The following is a 21,286-nucleotide window of genomic DNA, read 5'->3' on the forward strand; positions in this document are numbered from 1 at the left end:
TATTACTAATTGCCCAAAAGGAACAAGAGAAAAAGAAAAAAAGAAAACTGTAATAAGAAGCTCAGACTACAGTTAAAAAACCAACAGAAAGATTGTGGTAGGAACATGACATCTAAGTCAGATTTGAAAGCTTATGCTGTGAGGTTTCTTACATTTATTCCAACTATTTACTTTGTCTTCTTTTGTATCTGAGTTCAGTCTATTCACTGGCTACATAGGTTCTTTAGTAAAGAAGACCTGTAACTCAACGAGTCATTATCACAATTGTGCTGACTGGTTAGATAGTCTTGATACTCAAGTAGCTCAGCCAGAATGGCCTGCAATTCCTTGTGATGTAACCCAAGAGAGCACTGGGCCCAGAGTCAGAAGACCAGCCCTCTCATTTACTGCCTACATGTCTGCGAACACATTCTTGAAACTCTCCACGCGTCCAATTCCTAGTTACAAAATGGGGATAATAATGGCTTATTCACTATACTCCAAAGGACTGTTGTGATTATCAGAGGAGACAGTCCTTTGGCAAATTCTTCATGATGTATAAGGCTCTGCTGATTTTCCATTCATTACTATGGAACAGGCCATGTAGGTGGAATAGTTAAAGGACTTACAGAATCACTACCACAAAGACAAAGAGAGCAATGTGGGCTGGGGCAATGTAATAGCGCCCTCTCTTTGGTTGAATGCATAGGCAAGCTAAGACACTGCAGGATGTCACCCCTTAGGCTGTTACTCTGTGCTGTCTCTCAGGATAATATAGCAGTAACTTGCTTGCAGGCCACTGACTAACTGGCCGTCAGAGATGATCGTTTTGAAGCAAAGATTCTTAGTTTCTTATTGTGGATCCAGGTAGCTCAAGGATAGTCAAGAGCCAAAGTAACAATTCTTAGATCTCAATAGGTAGTAAAAGATTCATAGCAACAGCTGTGCTCTTGCCGTGTTTGTTTTTATCTCTTTAAATGTGCACGTATTTTTATAGCATAGACAAAGTAATGTGCAGATTATTTGAAACTAATTAAAAATGGATACAGTCCTATATCTGCTTTGATAATCTGTATTCACAATCAGCATTACTTCTTTTCTTTTCACTTTTTTCATTTACCCACTTGAAAGCCAATTTCCTATTATTTTTAGTTGAGAATTATTGTAAGGATGGCTCATATATTAGGGCAGTGGTCAGCAAACCGCGGCTCGCAAGCCACATGTGGCTCTTTGGCCCCTTGAGTGTTCTAACACCACTTCTTCAAAATAGATTTACCCAGGCTGAAAACCGATTTCTGTGAATGGGCCACGAAGTTTCAATCGTACTGTATGTGCGTGCCCGCATTTGGTATTTTGTGGAAGAGCCACACTCAAGGGGCCAAAGAGCCACATGTGGCTCTGGAGCCGCAGTTTGCCGACCACTGCTCTAGGGGAAAATATCCCCATTCTCAGAAAATGTGTGATTCTCTGATGCCCATTGGATAAAGAATTGTGGGAAGATTTAAGGATACATGGTCCAGTCTGATTGACAGATGTTCCCCACTGACCCTCTTTCTTTCTGAACTGCTAAAAGTGGGCCTCATTTGTAAAATTTTAAAAATCAATTTTGTCCCTAGAAGGTGTGCATTAGGGCTGCTACTCTTTTGATTTGTTAGCCACCAGGAAAGGAAAGTTTAGGTAGTCAATGATATGCACTTATGCGCGCACACACACACACACACACAGCACACACATACAACACACACGTATGCGTGGAGGATCAATACCTCTGAATCTTTTAGGAGAGCTTATTAAGGAATTATATTTCAGCTATGCGGCTTTGGTTGTGACAACTTTGGCTCATTAAAAATGGAGATGCAATAACTGAAAACAAGTACATATCAACGTAGAATCACATATTAATTATCTTTATAATTGTTCAGATAATAAAGCTTTCATAATGTTAGAAGATATGTTGAGATTGGGAAGTTATTAAAAAGATTGAATGGCAAAGAGAGTAGTTTAAATGTTAAAAAGGTATTTAATGATGATGTTTTAAAAGTAGAATGTGTATTTCCATCTGTGATTAACTTTGCAACTCAAGTCCAGAGCTCTGAAGGCAAAATCCAACAATTATGTAACTAGCCATAAATCGGCATGTCATGGACTGTCATTTTTATTTGTGGAAATAAGAGGCAGACCTGGTAGAAATAGAAACATACTTTTTGTGTTAGATTTTGGGACAAGTAGTAGCAGTTTAGTATTACTACTGTTAACTGTTGGAGATTATTGTTTAAATTGAGTTGTATTTGTAGATCTATAAGCATCAATTGTACAAAGTGACTTTATAGATTAGTTTTTTTTGTTGTTTAAACACAGGGTAACTCTGACCTGATGGAAGGCATCTTTCAGTGCTACTGTACTTACATTCTCTTAAGGTTTCCTGTTCCTTGCTTTTGGTTATTAATTTGAAATCAAACCATGCCATTAAGAATCAAGAATATAACAAACTTCAATTTCTCTCCCTCTCCCTTCTTTTTCTCATTAAAAATGGAGATGCAATAACTGAAAATAAGTACATATCAACATAGAATCACATATTAATTATCTTTATAATTGTTCAGATAACAAGGCTTTTATAATGTTAAAAGATATGTTGAGATTGGGAAGTTATTAAAAAGATTGAATGGCAAAGAGAGTAGTTTAAATGTTAAAAAGGTATTTAATAATGATGTTTTAGAAGTAGAATGTGTATTTCCTTCTCCCTTCTTTTTCAATCTAAAAAAAAAAAATCAATTAAAGTATTAAAAAAAATAGCCCTGGCAAATGTGGCTCAGTTGGTTGAGTGTCATCCTATGCACTGGAGGGTTGCCAGTTTTATTTTTATTTAGTTACGTTGCCGGTTACCCAGCCGGGGTGTGTGCTGGAGGCAACCAATTGATGTTTCTCTCTCATATCAATGTCCCCCCCCCTTCTTTTTATTTCCCTTTCCCTTCCCCTCTCTCTCAAAAGTCAATTAAAAAACTATTAAAAAGAAAAAAATACAGCAAGAGCATTTATGAAATGTTTCAGATTGTAATGTAACAAAGTAAAAAAATAAATAAGTAAAGGCAAAAATCTGAAGTCCACACTCATTAATTTTAGATGCTCTATAAATTAAAATCTTACTCAATTTTAATTTTGATTTTTGCTTTATTACCTCTTAATTAGGAAGCAGATGACATATCAAATGTTCTCACTCATGAAGAAAGTGTAGAAAGAGTTTTAAGTACTTATTAGTATGGCAGATGTGGAAATGACTTAACGTATGGTCTATAAGTACTTTGCAACTATTAACAAGAAGTATGCAACATACACGCACACACACACACACACATAAATATATATATATATATATATATATATATATATATATATATATATATTTATTTTACTTTAAAATATGCTGTGGACATTTTTAAGTTTAGAAGCCAAAGTCAGAGTGCCTGCTGATACAGGAATCAAAGAACTTCCTGCTCTATCTTTTTCATTTTTAAAAGAAATAATTTCTTTCTGATCAACATGGACATTGAGATTCTTTTTAAAAAATATTTTTATTGATTTCAGAGAAGAAGGGGGAAATAGAAACATCAATGATGAAAGACAGTGATTGGTCAGTTGCCTCTTGCATGCTCCCCACTGGGGATCGAACCTGCAACCCGGGCGTGTGCCTGACTGTGAATCAAACTGTAACTTTCAGGTTCATAGGTGGGCACTTAGCCACTGAGCCAAAATAGCTGGGAGCAAATTAAGATTCTTTAAATCATGTTGACAAAATACATAAGTATAACTTTGAAGATTTATGAATATATATATATATATATATATACACACACACACACACATATATAATTTACTAAATCTTAATATATATATCTAACACTAAAGATGTGATGAGAAGTTGCCTGCTACAATTGATAAATCTATTTAACTCTTCTAATAATTAGCATATTTCTATTTAGGGACCATTTAAAATATTATAAGTATTCTTGGTAAGGTTACATAGTTCTTCAAAGGAAATACATATTTATATCCTGCTTTATACATTTGGGCAAAAAATAGTAATAACACTTTCAAAATACTGATGAGAAAATGAATCACAATAAATATGTTGGATTTTCAAGATAAAGGGATGCATAATTCTCAGAGTTAACAGCATTCTTTATATAAAAATAGTGCAATTGGGTTGTACTATTTTTGCATGAAACTCATTAAGTGCAACTTTAAAAGCTTCTTCCTCCTCTTCTTTTTTTAAAACTTTGACAAGTTCCAGTAAACTGTGAGGAAACTGTCCTTCCAATTGCTTTTCCTTTGCCGAAATGTCTAGCAGTGAAAGTGCATTAGAATTAAAAGCAAAAAGTCCCTTAAATTCCTGTCAAGAAGTCCATCCTGTAAGTGCCACTCCTGGAAGGACTGTGGCTGTTATTACTTCTGGCTGGACTACGATTGCAAAAGTCTTCAAGAAAAAAATGGAAATTGTGATGGGAGTACTCTGTCACTCTTATAATTTATGGTTTATTTATTCCTTTTTTTAGTCCATTAAAATTCCTTTGCCAAGAATTCTTATCTCTAGAAGGAAATCTTTGACAATGATTAAAATACTATGTAACGAGATACTCATATCCCAAATTCCAAAATCTATTTTAAATTTTTATAACAATGATAGTAGAAATAAATTACAGTGACTAGTAAATAGGAAACTATAATTCTCAGATTTTCTTTTATTTTGGTGTTCATAATATTCCTCTTTTAAGCACGACTGGTAATTAGCTCTTTTACAGGTAAAATGATAATAAATGTATAAATAATGATAACTATACCTCTCTATATAATATATATATTAAATAATATATACTGATATAGATCATTCTAGGTGAATATTTCAGACATTTGAGAGGTGGATCTGACTGCCTCAAAGACCCGCGGTTGAGTTGTGGCTGAGCTGAGACTCTGTTTCTTTTTCCTTTGTGGCTTGACATAAGCTATATCATCCACATCGATTTTTCTTGCATTCCAGATCTCTCTTCTCCCAGCCCTCGGGGACCAGCATTGCCAGCTGCAGGAAGGCTGTGAACCCACGTCCAGCCCATCAGTCCTCCTCCTGACTCCCAAGATGAGCTCACCAGTGCAGCCCGGTCAGTCTGATTGCTTTAAAAACCATTAGCAGACTTTACATGAGAGCTGTTGCCTGGGATTGCTTCAGATCAGAAATTTAGGTCATGAAAGAACTGTTTGTTTTTCTGATGAAGACTGCTTGATAGAATGGATTTTGAATTTTGTGTTCTACAGTGTGTCCTCGATTACAAAACCCAGTTGGCTTTCCGGGCAACTGATTTTGTTTGTGTGTTGTTGTCTGAGCAGTAGGTTTTCATTCCTCTGCTTCTAATGAGACATTTGGGTTGAAGCTTATGAAGTTATAAATGTTTATTAAATATGACGTAGGCATCTAATTCATACCCATTAGACTTTCATACCTAATGGGTGTCTGTATGCTCTTAAATGGTTCTGTGGACCTTGAACATGAGCGTGTGGGATCACTCCTTCATCTTTTGACCCACAGGAAGGATATTTCTCCTCCCCACCCTTCTTTGCTGTCCCTCCTGTTTCCTATATGCGTAGTTAATTATAATCTCAGCACCTGCTTCCTCCGAATCCAGGGTAACATGGGGCTGGTCTAGTGCTGTGACCAGCATTGCCAACACCCATTCCTCTGGGAACAGGGTGTCACTTTTGGCACAAACATAATCCAAGTCTTAAGAATGATGCAGTAGGATCAGAAAACACACGCTTAGCATGAAAACATTTTAAAAGAATTTTCCATTTGAGTTATTATAGGAGCATTTACTTATTTCAATCCAACGTCCAAGATTGAAGCTAATGTAATATTATATTCAGAGTTTGGAAAGGAAAATCTTTTGCCAAGAGTTTCACTCTGTGGAGGGCCACACCCAGATTAGCAGCTCTGAAATGTTCTGGCCTCATCCATCTTTCCCCGCACTCCCTGTGGGCCACCAGCTTGTGTGTTGAACTTGGAACTGGAATTGATTGTGGAGTGTAACTGTGATTGTTGATTCTGAACGATGTAGCAAAGCCATTCCAGAACCTTCATTCACAGTCATGATGTGTAATTGGCATTGACATCAGAATAAGTGGATGAAGTGTTACCTAGGCCTCTTATTGCTGAGTTCCTGCAGCCCAGAGGTTCTCAATCTTTGCCATGCCTTAGCACATTTGGAAGGGGTTGTCCAAAACAAGCCCATGCCCATAGTTTTGACTCAATAGTCTGGAGTGGGGCTCGGTAATTGTAGTTTTTGTGGGTTGATGCTACTGTTGCCTGAGGCCTACACTTTGGCAACCACTGTCTAGCCTGCTGTGCCCGTTCCTTCCCCTGCCTGCTCCCCGCTCTACCCTGCCCCACCCTCGCAGATAGCCCTGTGTGAGCTGCATTGCTCTTCACATTATAGTATAGCCTCCTTATCTTTTCTGTTGAGATGAACTTAAAAACCATGCTTCCATTTTATATATGGATACATTACATTTTAAATAAATAATATATATATAATATTCATTTATATATAAATTTAATGTTTCAAAATTGCATAATTTAACAGAAGCATTTAATTTAGAACCACCACAGTCAAACTTTTTTCCTTGTGGTGGAATGTGTTGGAATCGCTAAAAAACATACTAAAAGCAATAGGATCAAATTGGTTAAGTACAAAAGAGACCATCTTCCATTTTCAGAAGTTATTAGTTATTGTATAGAATTTATATAGGAGCTTGTCTTTAATTCTCAAGACTGCCATCTCTCTCTCTCTCTCCCCCCCCACCCTCCTCGTTCATTACTCCCATATTTGCTTCAGGAAAGTGACAGGGAAACAGGGTAGATTGAATGATAGGAAAATAGAAATTATGGCAGTGACAACTGTATCCAAATTAAATATTTGAAGCGGCATTTCTACCTGTATGTAATCTTGAAAATGGACACAGAGTGCACATACCATCAAGGCTAATGGAGGATGAAACTACACAAGAAAAGTCTGAATCCAGATTATAAGGTCACTCAATTTTTAAAAGTTATTAACTTTCAAATAGTGCCAGTGTAGCAATTACAGTGTCTCTGCGGTCTTTATTTACCACCTTTCTAACATGTGTAGACATGGATCCAATCATTTTTAATCAGAATCACATAGTCCCAATAGAACACTATTGTAAGGGGTTAGATTCCCAGTTTAGTTCCCCAAGGCTATTTAACGGTAGCTAGATTGCAATGAATGGATACTGAAATATTTAGGTAAACTTAGTTGAAGAAGAGAATCATTGCAAGGTAGTAAGAACTATTTTAAAATTTTCCATTCTTGAAGTAGAGTGGGTCAAATGGCAGAAAGTTAAACAGATGATAGATTTTATGGTGACTCTTAATGTGAGCTATGGGCACCTTAAAGAATTTCTCAGGTAGGTCTGTATTACATTCAATTTCATTCTAAAAAAAAGTAATACTTTTGGAGAGGTCTGTAAAGTGATATCACTCTTGGTTTTTCTCATTTTATGTGTGAAACAGAGGGTGGGGTGAGATTTTTGTTATTAATATTGCTGCTGAGGTAATTGCTTAAGAGGTAAAGTATATTGGGCAAGAAAGCTATAGAAATGGTATATATATATGTAAGGAACAGATGGTCAGAAGTAACATTTGCTGAACTTTGTGAGGTAAATGACAGAAGGAAAACAGATGAGTGCATGAGCTAATTCCTCCTGAGGGAGAAGAAACAGCCACGATTAAAGGGGACTTGAGGTTAAATAGGAGTTTTACTCTCCACCCAGCGTAGGTGGATGGTTGTGCAGAAAGTGAATGTGATCCATACTTTGAGGTGCATTTGGGAAAGAAAGGACTGCACTGCATAACTTGGCTTCTGATACTCCAGATGATAACAACTTGCAGCATTTTAGAAAAAACTCAGAGTTTACATATATATATATATATATATATATATATATATATATATAGAATGAGAGAGAGAGAGAGAGAGAGAGAGAGAGAGAGAGAGAGAGAGAGAGAGAGAGAGAGAGAGACATAAGGTAATCAAATACATTGGACTCTCAAAAAGTAAAATAATACCAAATAGAACAGTGGTCTACAAACTGTGGTTCGCGAGCAGAGCTGCAGTTTGTCGCTCTGTTGATTAATGAGTTTGCTGACCACTGAGTTAGGAGAAGGAAAAAAAGTGCGTGGCAAATGAGACAACTATTGAGTGAAGCTCATTTGATCATATAATCATTAAAATTTCTTTGTGTACTTTCCAATACATACTTTTTCTCTATTGAGAACAGCATTATACAGAGGTCTCAATCAATTCTTTTGGGAAGTTTTTATGAATGAAATCTGAATTGAGGAAAGTCAAAGCAAATGGGCCAGGTGGATGGCAGACTTTTCTGTTTATTGAAAATACAAACCTGAAATACACTTGGCATATATAAAGGAAAATGCTCAGCCATAAACATATAGATACAGCATTCTGCTCTTAGTCTGTATCTTAAGGCACAATGAATATTCTACTGGCGAGAAATAGCCTAATTGTTTGATTTAGCAAAAGTGTTTTTCTTATATCTTCTTTTTCTGAATTATGTAAAAAGAGAATTAAATCGGTCTTATGCATTTGCCATTGATTTATTTTGCTTTTGTTCCAAAAGGGCTCTAAAGAGTTTCTGTGCACCAGAAAAATAGAGTCATTTCAGTTATTACAGAAATTACTTAATAGTCTGTTTCTCAGGCAGGGTATTTCTGTTTGTCTTGAAAATTGATTCCGGGATAGTGTGAATTCATATATTTTCCCCATGCATTGGCACCATTCTCATAAAAATTCTCCATTCATATTTAAGCATAGTTGATATCAAATACTAAATATTATGCCTTGATCATGCATTCAAAGAATAAGTGCTGAGTGTTGAATGTAGAATTACTGCTTTTTATTTTAATCTTGCTGCCCTGATAACATTCTGAGTCAGGGCACTGGGTATTGCTTTTTTGGCCTGAATGGAGGCAAGACTATGTGGATGAGATTGGCAGCTAGCTGCTGCAATTGAGATAGTCATTCATTCAAAATTTATTAAGCAGCTATTTTATGGCAGTCACAGTGTTCTTTACTAGGGACACAAAGAGCACTACATAAATCATAGTTTCTACCTTTCTGGATAACACCTTTTAGTGGGAGAGAAGTGTAAGTAGTTCTGATTAGTTCAGAGTGCTGAGTGCTTTAAGAAATATATGAGCAGCAAATTAATTTCTCCCATATAGCAATATGTATGCCATTTCTAATCATTTAATTTTTCTCAGGATTGCCACATTTCAGAAGGAAAGACATTAGGCCTCATCTAATCTAGAGTTTCTCAGACATGTCCGATAACAAAAACCACCTGGAGCTCTTGTTAACAATACAGTCTCAGACCCCTCCCTTAGAGAGACTGGAGTGGTAGACCTGGAGGAGGTTCTAAATAGCATCCAGAAAGCAGTGCTCTTCCCTGTGACTTGGTGAAGTACACACCAAGTCACAGGGTGCTCTTTAATTTCTCTAATAAAAAATACACCATTAAATCCAGCCTCAAAATAGGTGATTTCTCCTGTGACCTGAGATATAACTCAGTTATTTTGCTTTCTGGTAAATAAAGCACTAGTGCTGTTGAAAACTAGAGGAGGTACAATTTGTCTGAAAAGTCTAATGGCTTATATGTATTCTCTGCCACCTGGACCATTCTATGTTGTTGGTTATTTTTTTTTTTTTTTTAATGATTTTTAGAGAGACTGGAGAGGGAAAGAGAAATATCCATGTGAGGGTGAAACATTGATCTGATGTCTCTTGCACACCCCCTAATGGGGATGTGCAAGAGACATCAGGCATGCACCCTGCCTGGAATCGAACCATTCAGTACACAGGAGCCACACCACAGCAACCAGGGGTAGGCCATACTATTGTTATGTAGAAATGAACCAAAGAGATTCTTATAGATAGAATGCCATTCCCTCCACCCCACTCCCACCCCCTCAAAGCGAGTCTCTTACCTATTTCAATCTAGATCAGATTTTTAGTATGATACTGAGATTATAGAAAACATGATTAGAGCCTGGACATTTTTAAAAAAAATATACTTTATTGAGTTTTTACAGAGAGGAAGGGAGAGAGATAGAGAGCTAGAAACATCGATGAGAGAGAAACATCGACCAGTTGCCTCTTGCACACCCCCTACCGGGGATGTGCCCGCAACCAACGTATATGCCCTTGACCGGAATTGAACCTGGGACCTTTCAGTCCGAAGACCGACAGTCTACCACTGAGCCAAACCGGTTTCGGAGAGCCTGGACATTTTTAAGAATAAATAAATTAGGCTGCATCAACCCTAGAATGACTTTTAATTTGATGAATCTAATTTATGTAAGTTAGTTAATGAACATGCACCCAAAAGGATTTTCTAAACATAGAAGTCAGGTCATGATGCCCCCCTGGAAGTATGTAATGATGTGGCCTTGTAGGCTTCTAGGGAACTTTGGATTGTGGAATTGCCATGACAGAGACTGCAAAGCCCTATAACTTTAGTTTTCAAAGCACATTGCGTAAAGGTAGCTAGTTTCTCTTTTTCTTCACCGATGTGGGAATGTGTAAAAACTACTCCACCCATATGGAGTGAGAGGACCAGGCTATTTATATGAACTAAATGTTTGTGGCAAGATCTTATATTCTACTCCTTTTCTTTTCTCATTGGCAAGTCTTAGGCCACAAATTCCTTGGGTTTTCCCTACATGCCTCTGTTTTGTGAAACAGCTGAATTCTCTTATGGAAATGTAGAGTAGGTCTAACTAATGATCAAAAAGTTCTTTGAAATATAACTTTGTTATGAAATGCTAAGTAGTATAAACAATTTGAGGGCAGGCATGAATAAAAGCTTCACTGCAGGCATTCTGAGAGAGGACTAATAAAAGCTTCACAGTTCAATTAATACAGCACCACATTGGGTTTTCTGGAAGCATATGGGACCCAGAAGGCCTGCCCCTGTTTTTAAAATTTACGAACGCTTTAATGATTCACCACTTTTACTCCAGCGCATTGCCCACTGTGGTGCCATTTAGTCATTAAGTTAGGGAAGGAAAACCAGGACAAAGCTACAAACAAATATCATAATGTCCAAGTGGGGACTTTTTCTTCCGTTTGTTCACTATGTGTTACCATAAAAAATGAGTGGTACACCCAATAAATTCAATAAAAATTTTTAAAAAATGAATAGTAGATGAAATAGAGTCTTAGGACAAATCAAGTAGGTTATGGCTTCCCCAGATGAGCGATCCTTTGGCTTTTTAATGAAATGCAGGCCAAACCTCATTGCAGTAAGCTCCCTGTAACTAAAATATTTCAGGTTCCTGCTAATTATCTATTTCAAGTGGTGTGCAAGAAAAATATTCTAATATTAACAAATACATTAGTCCCTTGAGTTCTTTTTTGGTAATATACTTTGATCACAGAGTGCAGTATTGGTGGGAAACATGAAATATTAAATTTATAAATATTGTCTTGGTTGCATTTTTTTTAAATAACTTTACAGCTAAGTTTTTCATTCTTTTCCTATTTTTAAGTCTAAACTTCTCAATCTGATTTTCAAATGTGAACCATAAAGCAGGGTGAGCATTTAATTTTATTAATTCTCCAGTTCCCAAGGGGCAAGGCTTTAAAAGTGAGGCACAAACCTTTTCCCACAATGCTCAATTTAAGTTTATTCTGCACATTTACTTGTTCCCAGCTTTGCTTTCCACAATACATTTTGATGGGTAACTTAGTTTATATATTTCTTCATTGTTGTTACACTACCCAACCTCCCATCATGTAGTTCAAACAGGAAGGGAGGCTATTTCTCACTCACATAAACACCAAAAAGGTTTTCCTGAGTGGTGGGTAGGCTGTTCTTTTTCTAGTGGCTGTTCAGGGTCTTAGACAGCTTGCGACGTGTGGCTCATGCTTCTGTAACTAGTGGATTCCACAAATGTGCATCTCCAAGCTGATGGAAGGGCAATGGAAGCAGTGGACTGGGTGTAAGTTTCCTTAGATACATTGCTTCCATGCACAGTGTATTGGGTAGAATTTAACATGTGGTCACACGTCATTGCCAAGAGGATTAGGAAATGTAATTAGCAGTAGTCCAGGAAGAGAGGGAAACAGGTTTGGTGAATGGCTAGCTAGTATCTACCATATTTGTCTTGAACATTTACATCTGGGAGTGCAAATAAGACATTGTGTACAAGAGGTGGAGTGTTTCATAATGCATCTTTGATTAAGCCAGTTGCTAAAGAGTTAAGTGAGATTCCTTTAAAGAGATAGAAATACATTAAAATCAGGGCAGATCAAGGGATACACATTTTCTAAGATCTGCTTAACCAGACTGTTCTTTGTGAATCATGGTAAATAGTGAAGCAGAGTAGCTATTAGAAAAATTCAAGTTCTTGTTCTTAGTGGGGACACTCCAGAAAATGGGAATAATATGTATAATGTAGATATTGTGCCCTTAATGGGTGTGCAAAAGTCATGTCAGTGACAGTTGAAGACTTGAAAAAAAAAAAAAGGTCATGTCATTTATCTCAAATTATAGTTTCATATATGCTGAGGAAGGATTCACTTAATATTCACAGTTCTTATGGTTGCCCTTTGTTGCATATTGGTGTCACATTTTTAAGCACCTTCATAGTTTTAAATGTCACTATGAAAATCTAGGTGAATACAATGGTTGGTAAATATTTGTTTTACATTGACGTTTTCAGGAACACAAATATAAAACAATACTATGCTTTATTTTCTGAGGATTCACAAGCAAAATTTTGGTAATTCTGCAAAATACACAGGGGCAGCCTTTTGTTTATAGTATTATGTGGGATCTTTACATAATTTTTTTCTCTCTGTATAATTTAGGGTTTTCTCTTAAAGGCACCCAAACTTTGTGTAAGTTGTATGGTGTGTGTTTGTTTTTGTGTTGCAACACTATAATAACTCTGAGCAATACAGAGGTATATAGGGCAATATACCTTTCACTAAATAACAGTCAAATACTTTGCTTTATATGGTTTTCTGTTTACTTATTAATATTTGTCTATCATCTTTTGAGAATGTCAATATATAGTAGTGTTCCCCATTTATAATTTAGCCTCTAATTTATTGTTTGGTTGGGAAGTAAAGAATTACGTTGAATGAACTTAGTAAGATAAGAATAAGTTCTGTACATTATAAAGAAATGCACAGAGGTCTCTTCAATGAGCAAAATACATGTTTATTTTCTCTTGCATATGGTAATTGTATTTTAACTGTCTCCTGACACCCTTATTTTCTTGGTTCTCTCTATCTCTGCTATATAGATTTAAAAAAATCTGGGTTTTTGTAATACGTGAAACATTATTATAGTTTTGATATGCATGCCTTGCAAATTATGATCAATAAGTTTAATCAATGCATATCCATCCATGTGTCGATTTATTTGTGTTGCTTCAGAGTTACTTTAATATCCAAAATAAAAGACACACTATTAAATTATTGGTGAGCTTTTCTTTAAAATATCATCTCGAGTTACAGAAAATGGAAAAACTGAGATCTTCTGTGAACTTGTTTTAAGTCTTTCCTTTCGGGATCACTTTCAAGCCTTTGTTTATGTAAGCCTCTTTCCTCTGATGGTAGATGGTTGCTCCTTAGGTAGTGCTGCGTAATTAACCTCTTCTCCCCAGACTCTTCTTAACTCTTCCCACTGTATTATAGTCCCCCTGGCAGCTGGCCGAGCTGGGGAATTTCCTTTAGAGTTGGAATTTGCCCTAATAATTCTACTCTCTTTGGAATTATGTGAGTCCTGTGAGGGTGGATAATCATAGGGGCACAGATGTCGGCATTTTGTCTTTTATCTTTCACTCTCGGATGAAATTGTTTTTCAGAGAGAAATGCTGAAATGACATAAACAAATGATTAACAAGGAAAGCCAGTTGTGAGGTTTGGACTCTGGGAAGGTACGGGTGTTCAATAAAAGCGATGACACTTCCTGGGTCTTTTTACTGGAGCAGCTACTTCATTACCAAACCTGTGCTTTCCTGACCTCGAGAGTTCAGCTTTTTCTGGAGATCTAAGACTACTGTGCCGACAGATGGGCAAAGCCAGGACTTTATCCCGGACCCCTCTTTTTTAAATTTATATTTAATAGGAAAAAATAGGACATGTGATTGTAATTACTTGTTCAGTTTTTCACTGGGATCCCAAATATCTGCCCAGTGTGTCCATGGATATGGGCGTTTTGAGAATTTTACTATAATTTAGGGTGTACTGTCTATTGAAATAAACTATTCACCCAGTGATTGTGAAAGAATTCTTCCTGAAGTCCTATCTTCTCTCATCATATGTTGTCAAAGAAGTATTATAATTCAAGACTTAAGAAAATAAAAAGCATGTAGCTATGACAATTTTTGTGGGGCAGCTTGTATGTTATTTTTAATATATTATAATCTTTGTGCCTATGATATAGTGCTTTATTTAGTGATGAAGGAAATTGAATATATCTTTTTTTTTTTGGTTTTATGTTGAAAGTGAAATGATAAATTGTAAAACTGTTTTTAAAGGTAATAGTATATTAGTGAAAGGGCCTAGGAATTAGTAGAAAAAGTCAGGAAGCCAATTATTAAAAGAGGAAAAATAGCCGAAACCGGTTTGGCTCAGTGGTAGAGTGTCGGTCTGCGGACTGAAAGGTCCCGGGTTCGATTCCGGTCAAGGGCATTTACCTTGGTTGCAGGCACATCCCCGGTAGGGGATGTGCAAGAAGCAGCTGGTCGATGTTTCTCTCTCATCAATGTTTCTAGCTCTCTATCTCTCTCCCTCTCTGTAAAAAATCAATAAAATATATTAAAAAAATAAATAAATAAAAAGAGGAAAATAATATATACCATAATGTGTTAAGGCAATGTGTTCTATTAAATCTCCGAATTTCAATAAAATTTGTCAGAGTTCATTTTCCCTTCTGTTGGGAGAACAGATATTTCACCTACCCATCTGCTTCCCTACCTTCCTTCCTTTTACTTTTATGCTGCCTAACTCCAAAAAGGACTTGAGATCTATATAAGTTTTTTAAAATAAAATACACGAGGAGGAAAGGACGTAAAGAGGATAAAGTAAAACCTCTTAGTACATATACTCAAGTCAGAAAGTTTCTAGAAGGGGACTAGGTTCTGAGCCTCTTACCTGCAAGTCTGTTTTCTCTTAAGAGGCTAATCTTCCTCTAGCCTAAATCTGGTCAAGTCACCGCTTGTTTGAGAAATGTCCGTGGCTTTCTGTCACCTCTACCAGAGGGACACAAGGCCCCTGCCCCTGGTCATGTGTCTTTCTTCATCTTTTCAATGAACCTGCACCTTGTTCTGGTCGCCACATGGAGCTGTGCGCCTTCCCAGGTCCTGCTCTGCTGCCTTTCTCTCTGCAGGGAGTGTCATCTCCCCAGGCCCCACTCCACACCACCACCCCCTGGCTCTCGAGGAATCCCTTTACTAGTCCTTATGCTTAAGCCTGGGCTTCCATTCCATTCTCCTCCGAAGCCTTCCTGGGTGACCCAGGCCTCTCTGACATCTGCTACCCCTGTTGCTTATAGGACTTACCTCTTAGTGCTGGGAGTTGTCTTAGTAATACACTAAGCTTTTTGAGAACTAAGGACATCTTTCTAAGATTTTTTTTTTTTTTTTTTTAAGTAAAGCAATGCTATTTATTTTACTCAAAGTTGCTCGCTTAGTTAACTACTAATACACTGCCCCTAGCCCAGTGATCGGCAAACTCATTAGTCAACAGAGCCAAATATCAACAGTACAACAATTGACATTTTCTTTGAGAGCCAAATTTTTTAAACTTATACTCCTTCTAATTCTACTCCTTCAAAATAGACTCGCCCAGGCCGTGGTATTTTGTGGAAGAGCCACACTCAAGAGGCCAAAGAGCCGCATGTGGCTCGCGAGCCACGGTTTGCCGACCACGGCCCTAGCCCAAAAAAGGAGCCAAATAAGTGAGGGGGGAGAAAGGTCAGGTTGTGAGGAGGCTGATGATAGTGGTGCTATCATTGGGGCGGGGCGGGGGGGGGGGGGAGGCAGTTGGAAATATCTGAGCGAAACCAAGCTGCTTGATCTCTGGTAAATCATGGCCCTTCCTAATTATATTTTTCTCATTTACTCATTTTGAAGTCTTTTCACTTCTTCTGAATGACAGTTTTGAGATGTTCTTTAACCTCTATGTAGTGCTGAAGTGTTTTTTCTTTCTTCTGGGGTGGCTCGCCTATTTCTTGAACAATTAGCATTGGAATAGGGTGGTTATTGTTTGTAAGACTTGTGGCCACATACTGAGTTCCCTAAATGTGGAGAAGCCTCTAAATTTGGAGCTGCTAGCTAGCACAGTGGGGTTGAAGCAACCCTACCAGCCTTTTTCCTTTTAGGAACTCGGACCTCTCCCTGTTCTAACACAAGCTAACTCCCTCCCCATAAGAAAACACACGTTATAGTTAAGAATAGAGGGAAGAGTAAAAGTATTTTGAATAGTGGTTAGGCTGGAAGTTGTTTAAAGTTAGTTTAAGATTCATTAGTACAACATCCTACTTTAAAAAATTAATGCACTTTTGCATACTGTATTATTAAGTTACTTGTTTTTAAATACTTTAAAAATATATTTTATTGATTTTTTACAAAGAGGAAGTGAGAGGGATAGAGAGTTAGAAACATCGATGAGAGAGACATCGATCAGCTGCGTCTTGTACACCCTCTTCTGGGGATGTGCCCGCAACCAAGGTACATGCCCTTGACTGGAATCAAACCTGGGACCTTTCAATCCCCAGGCCAACGCTCTATCCATTGAGCCAAACCGGTTAGGCCATCAAGTTACTTTTTTATATATTGTGTTTCCAAGGACCTTGAATAAAATATGTATAAAAAACAACTGGTCTAAAATTTATGACTTTTCAATCTATATATGGTTGAATCAGTTCCTTTTATTTAAAATAATTTTATTAACCAATATCACCCAATAAAAATTTGTTTGATATGAGGAAAAAAAAATAATGAGCTTATAAGCACTTTAATATAATAGTTGAAGTCTTCAGAAAGATTAAGTTAGGATCTTAAACTTTGTGTGTTTCTGGCTCTGTTATTTGACAGTGTTGCAGTGTAATAGTTAGTAGACAAAGTGATCTATTACCTTATATATCTAGTCCATTGAGGTTCCTTTCCTATTTGCCCAGGAAATTCATTTTTCTAAAGATAATGGACAGAACAGATGTGGAACAGGCACACACTACCAGTCTTTCACACAAGGCTCTCTGGGAACCCCTTTGGGGAGGCTTTTGTTTGTCACACACATAACAAGTATGTCTTTACCCTGAATGATGCAATGGTCCAGCCTCCTGCGGGGTAACATCCACTGACAATACGCCATAACCCATTAGTTTGATCGCACTCTCCCCGAACCCGGAGGGATTTGCCAAGTCTAAATGAGTGACTACATCTTAAACTAAGAGAGAAACCTGAGGTCCTTGGGGAGCAGGGACTTGTTAAGGTTAGATTGTTTACTTTGCTTGTTATAACTGTAGGATTATTAAGGAAATGTTTGCATCCTGTTGTGGTTGTGTGTTCTTAACCAATGTATGAGGTGAAGAAGTTTGATCTTTTTGCTTCTGCTTCTCTTATAGTCCGGATTATTATCTACCCCTTCAACCCTATGAAGAAAAGTCCTCATGCTCGTGAGGTCTGAATAAATCCATACCCCTTGCTTTGACTACTTTGCTACCTTGTCTGTCCATTAATGATAAATTATGCAGATCCATATTTGTAGTTATTAGCAAAGACCCAATAATTTAAACATAAGCTCTGGAAACAAGTGTTAACTTGTCATCTACCTATTATTCACTAAGTCTCCCTTTGTCCCAGTTTCCTTGTTTGTAAAATATGTCATGAATTTGTTGTATTGGTACATGAAAGGTATAATTGTAAATAAAAAAGATAGTAAAGGATCTGGCATTCATTTAGAGTCATTACACATAAGCTTCTATATATTTTTTCTCACCTGAAAACTAGTTACCCTTTTGTGAATGTCACTGTAAACTTGGATGTCACTGATGAGAAAAAGCATCATTTCTATGTTCTACCACAATTTCCAGTTTGGTTTCTGTCTCCAATTTATTCACTTTTGAATAAATGGAATCCTTTCATTTCTCCTTTATATTATATGCCAACTCTCTACTTTATCCCACCCCCAATGGTGAGCCACTTTCTTGCCTTACTTCACCTTTTTGGTGTTTTTTATACTATTTGCCATGCCAGCATTTCTTGTAGGTACTCCCTCCTTCCTTTGCCCTCTGGACACTTGCTATTGTACATTAATTACATATGGCTTGATAAAAATATTGGCCAGGAGTATCTTTCTGGATCTTACACTGGCAACATTGCGTTATCATTTCTGTCGAATGACTCTTTTGTGGGTCAACTCAGGTAACGTGCTGAGTGTAAGTAATTTATCATTTTTGCAGTTTCCATCTCATGGCCACAGAAGAGGTTATATTTGGTACCCAGATTTAGAGCAGAGAGTTGCAGAACTCGGGGACTTTTATCATCTGGAGAAAGCAGCTGAGTCATGTGGAAAGAGCCAGGAAGCTTGCCAGCAAGAGTCAGGAAATCCCTATTAGAAACCCGGGCTCAGCCCTGACTAACATGGGGCTTTGGAAAAGCCACTTGACCTCTCCGGATATCAGTGTTCTGTCTTGCCTTAGGATCCCTGTGGCCACTGTAACAAATTACCAGGAAACAGAGACAAAGGGAGGTTTAGTGAAGAATAGATAGACGAGAGCTTGATGGCTTAAAAGAACAGTTTATTCCCTCACAGTTCTGCAAAGCCGGAACTCCAAAACTGGTGTCCCCAGGCGGACTTCTGGGCGTCAGCATGGCGGCGCTCCCTCCAGAGGCTCCAGGGCAGAATTGGTTCCTTCTGGTGGCTGCCAGCATTCCCTAGCTTGTGGCTTCATCACTCCAATCTCTGCCTCTGTGGTCACAGTTCCTTCTCCTCTTCTGAGTCAATCTCCCTTTGCCTCCCATTGTAAGGATACATGTGATTGTATTTAGGGCCCACCTGGTTAATACAGAATAATCTCTCCATCTCCAGATCTTTAATCACATCAACAAAGCCCTACATTGTTAATAAGATGTACCATACACAATAAATGCAGAGATCAAGGTAAGAGAGACTATAAGATTAATTCTTTGAACGTCTCCTTTTGCATAATTCTAGAGGATAAGTCCCCATCATCCCTCAGTGCTTGTAAATTATTTCAGTAACTGTAGGGCTTATAAACAGCGTGTGGAACAGATACATTGAGACTTTCAGGGACAGTATCTTGGCATCTTTTTAAAGATGCCAGTCACTTAACACGATTCATTAAAAAAAAAATCTTAAGTATTTAAATAAACAAACGAACCAGTCTTTTAAGCCTGGATTTTTCTACCTATGCTTAAGATTCTACTTAATAACTCCAATGGCTCAAAGGAGACAAATGCGAACACTTTCTTAACTTCTGGTACCTGTATTTATGAACCGTATTCAGTTTCAAATCCTTGGATTCCATTTTTCCACCTTACTCCATGTTTTCCCCAGTGGAAAGGGTTGCTCTGTAGAGCAGTTATGCTAGTGCAAGAGGATTAGCAGAACAGTTAGATATTTTTGTTCTTTTGAAGCAAATAACACATAAATGGTGAGGTGTCTTTGCTGTCCAGTGTCATTCTCTAACAACTCCTGAGTACCTGGAACTTTATTTCTTTTGTTTTGTTAATCCTCACCAGAGGATATTTTTTCCATTGCTTTTCAGAGAGAGAGTATAAGAGAGAGATGGAGAGGGAGAGGAAGAGATGTCATGTGAGAGAGACACATCGACCGGGTTGTCTCCCACAGGAACCCCTACTAGGGGCAGGTGTATAACCCAGGTAGCCTGGACCAGAGAATCCAACCCAGGATCCCTTGGTGTGAAGGCCAGTGCTCTAACCACTGAGAAACCTCTCAGGGCTGAAATTTTATTTCATTCCACTATTATCACAGTGTACTATTAAATAACCCAGGAAAATAAAACCGTTGCCTTTGAAATATGTTACACTTTCTTTTTTGTAAGTATAATCAGACTAAATTTCCCAGGCTTTTCTTATTCTTTTAACCCTCATTGTTCCACAATCCAACTCCAGCATATTCATTAGAAGGGTTTCAGGTACTGAATAAAAAGGACTTCAAAATAGTTATATGGCTGTGTCAAATATTTTAATGTTATAATGCTATGTTTCTTGTGTTGCTTCTTGTAGAATCACATTTTTCTCATTGATTTGTAATTGATTTATAATTTTAAGTATTATAAAATTAACACCATAACCTAAACGCTGCAGAGATCTAGTCTGTATCTTGCATGTCCTATTTTTCTAGTACTGTAATTAAGTGCTGTGTATAATGTGATCTTCTTATGTAACTCATCCCACTTACTTTAGAAAAATTAATGGAATGGGACTCACAAATGTGTTTGATTAGAATCAAGGGAAATCAAACTAACTTGTGCTAAAGGTCAAGATTGGCTTTCAGAGTAAGCATTTTTAGGTTTGAAGTAAAACAATATTCTTTACAGAGAGCAGTCAACAAGGCAAAAAACAAACAAAAAACAAACAAAAAAAACAATCCATCATTCCGTTGTTTGAAGACATTGGGTAAGTCAGTGATTCTCAATCTGGGCTATGCAATAAAGGTCTGTAGAGTTAAACAAAAAACCCCACCTGAACTGGACCCCCATCCTCAATGATTCTGAGGCCGAGGCATGGGTATTCATTAAACCTCCAAAGTGATTATAATATGCAACCAATGTGGAGATCCACTATTAAAAGAAAAGCCAGGGAAATACAAGGGAGCAGGAGGAAGCACATGTAGAATTCTTATCATTTAGGGAAAAATACTTTCTAAGTAAGAAAATATTGTCTAATTAGTTATGAAAGCTAAAAATATTTTGAAAAATTAATTTAATTTAGGTATTCTTATAAGGATGCCTGAGAGTACATATTTGTGTTTAAAAAAAGCCCTTTTCTGCGTGTTTCTAAACTCACTTGTTTTCTTATGTTTAAGATTATTGAATATCAACTATGGATCTGGTTCCCCACACACTTATTTCAGTTTATGAACTGCAAATGTATTAGTTTACAAACCAGTAATTTAAAATCATTGGAGCGAATGTGACACTTGCAGCCAAGAAAAAT

At 37.2% G+C, this 21,286-nt stretch overlaps 1 protein-coding gene across 4 annotated transcripts in view; it reads left to right on the forward strand.

Annotated features, from left to right (window-relative positions):
• The window catches only part of HDAC9 (histone deacetylase 9), an 814,141-nt gene that overhangs the window by 65,924 nt on the left and 726,931 nt on the right, over window positions 1–21,286 (forward strand). For all 4 annotated transcript variants that reach the window (XM_084896713.1, XM_084896717.1, XM_084896714.1 and 1 more), the window contains exon 2: window positions 5,015–5,132. In XM_084896713.1, coding sequence (XP_084752839.1) covers window positions 5,111–5,132 — 22 coding nt within the window. In that variant the 5' untranslated portion in view covers window positions 5,015–5,110. The remainder of the gene's footprint in view (window positions 1–5,014; window positions 5,133–21,286) is intronic.

The sequence above is a fragment of the Pipistrellus hanaki genome (assembly GCF_964339955.1).
Source record: "Pipistrellus hanaki genome assembly, chromosome: 10".
Taxonomy (NCBI): domain Eukaryota; kingdom Metazoa; phylum Chordata; class Mammalia; order Chiroptera; family Vespertilionidae; genus Pipistrellus; species Pipistrellus hanaki.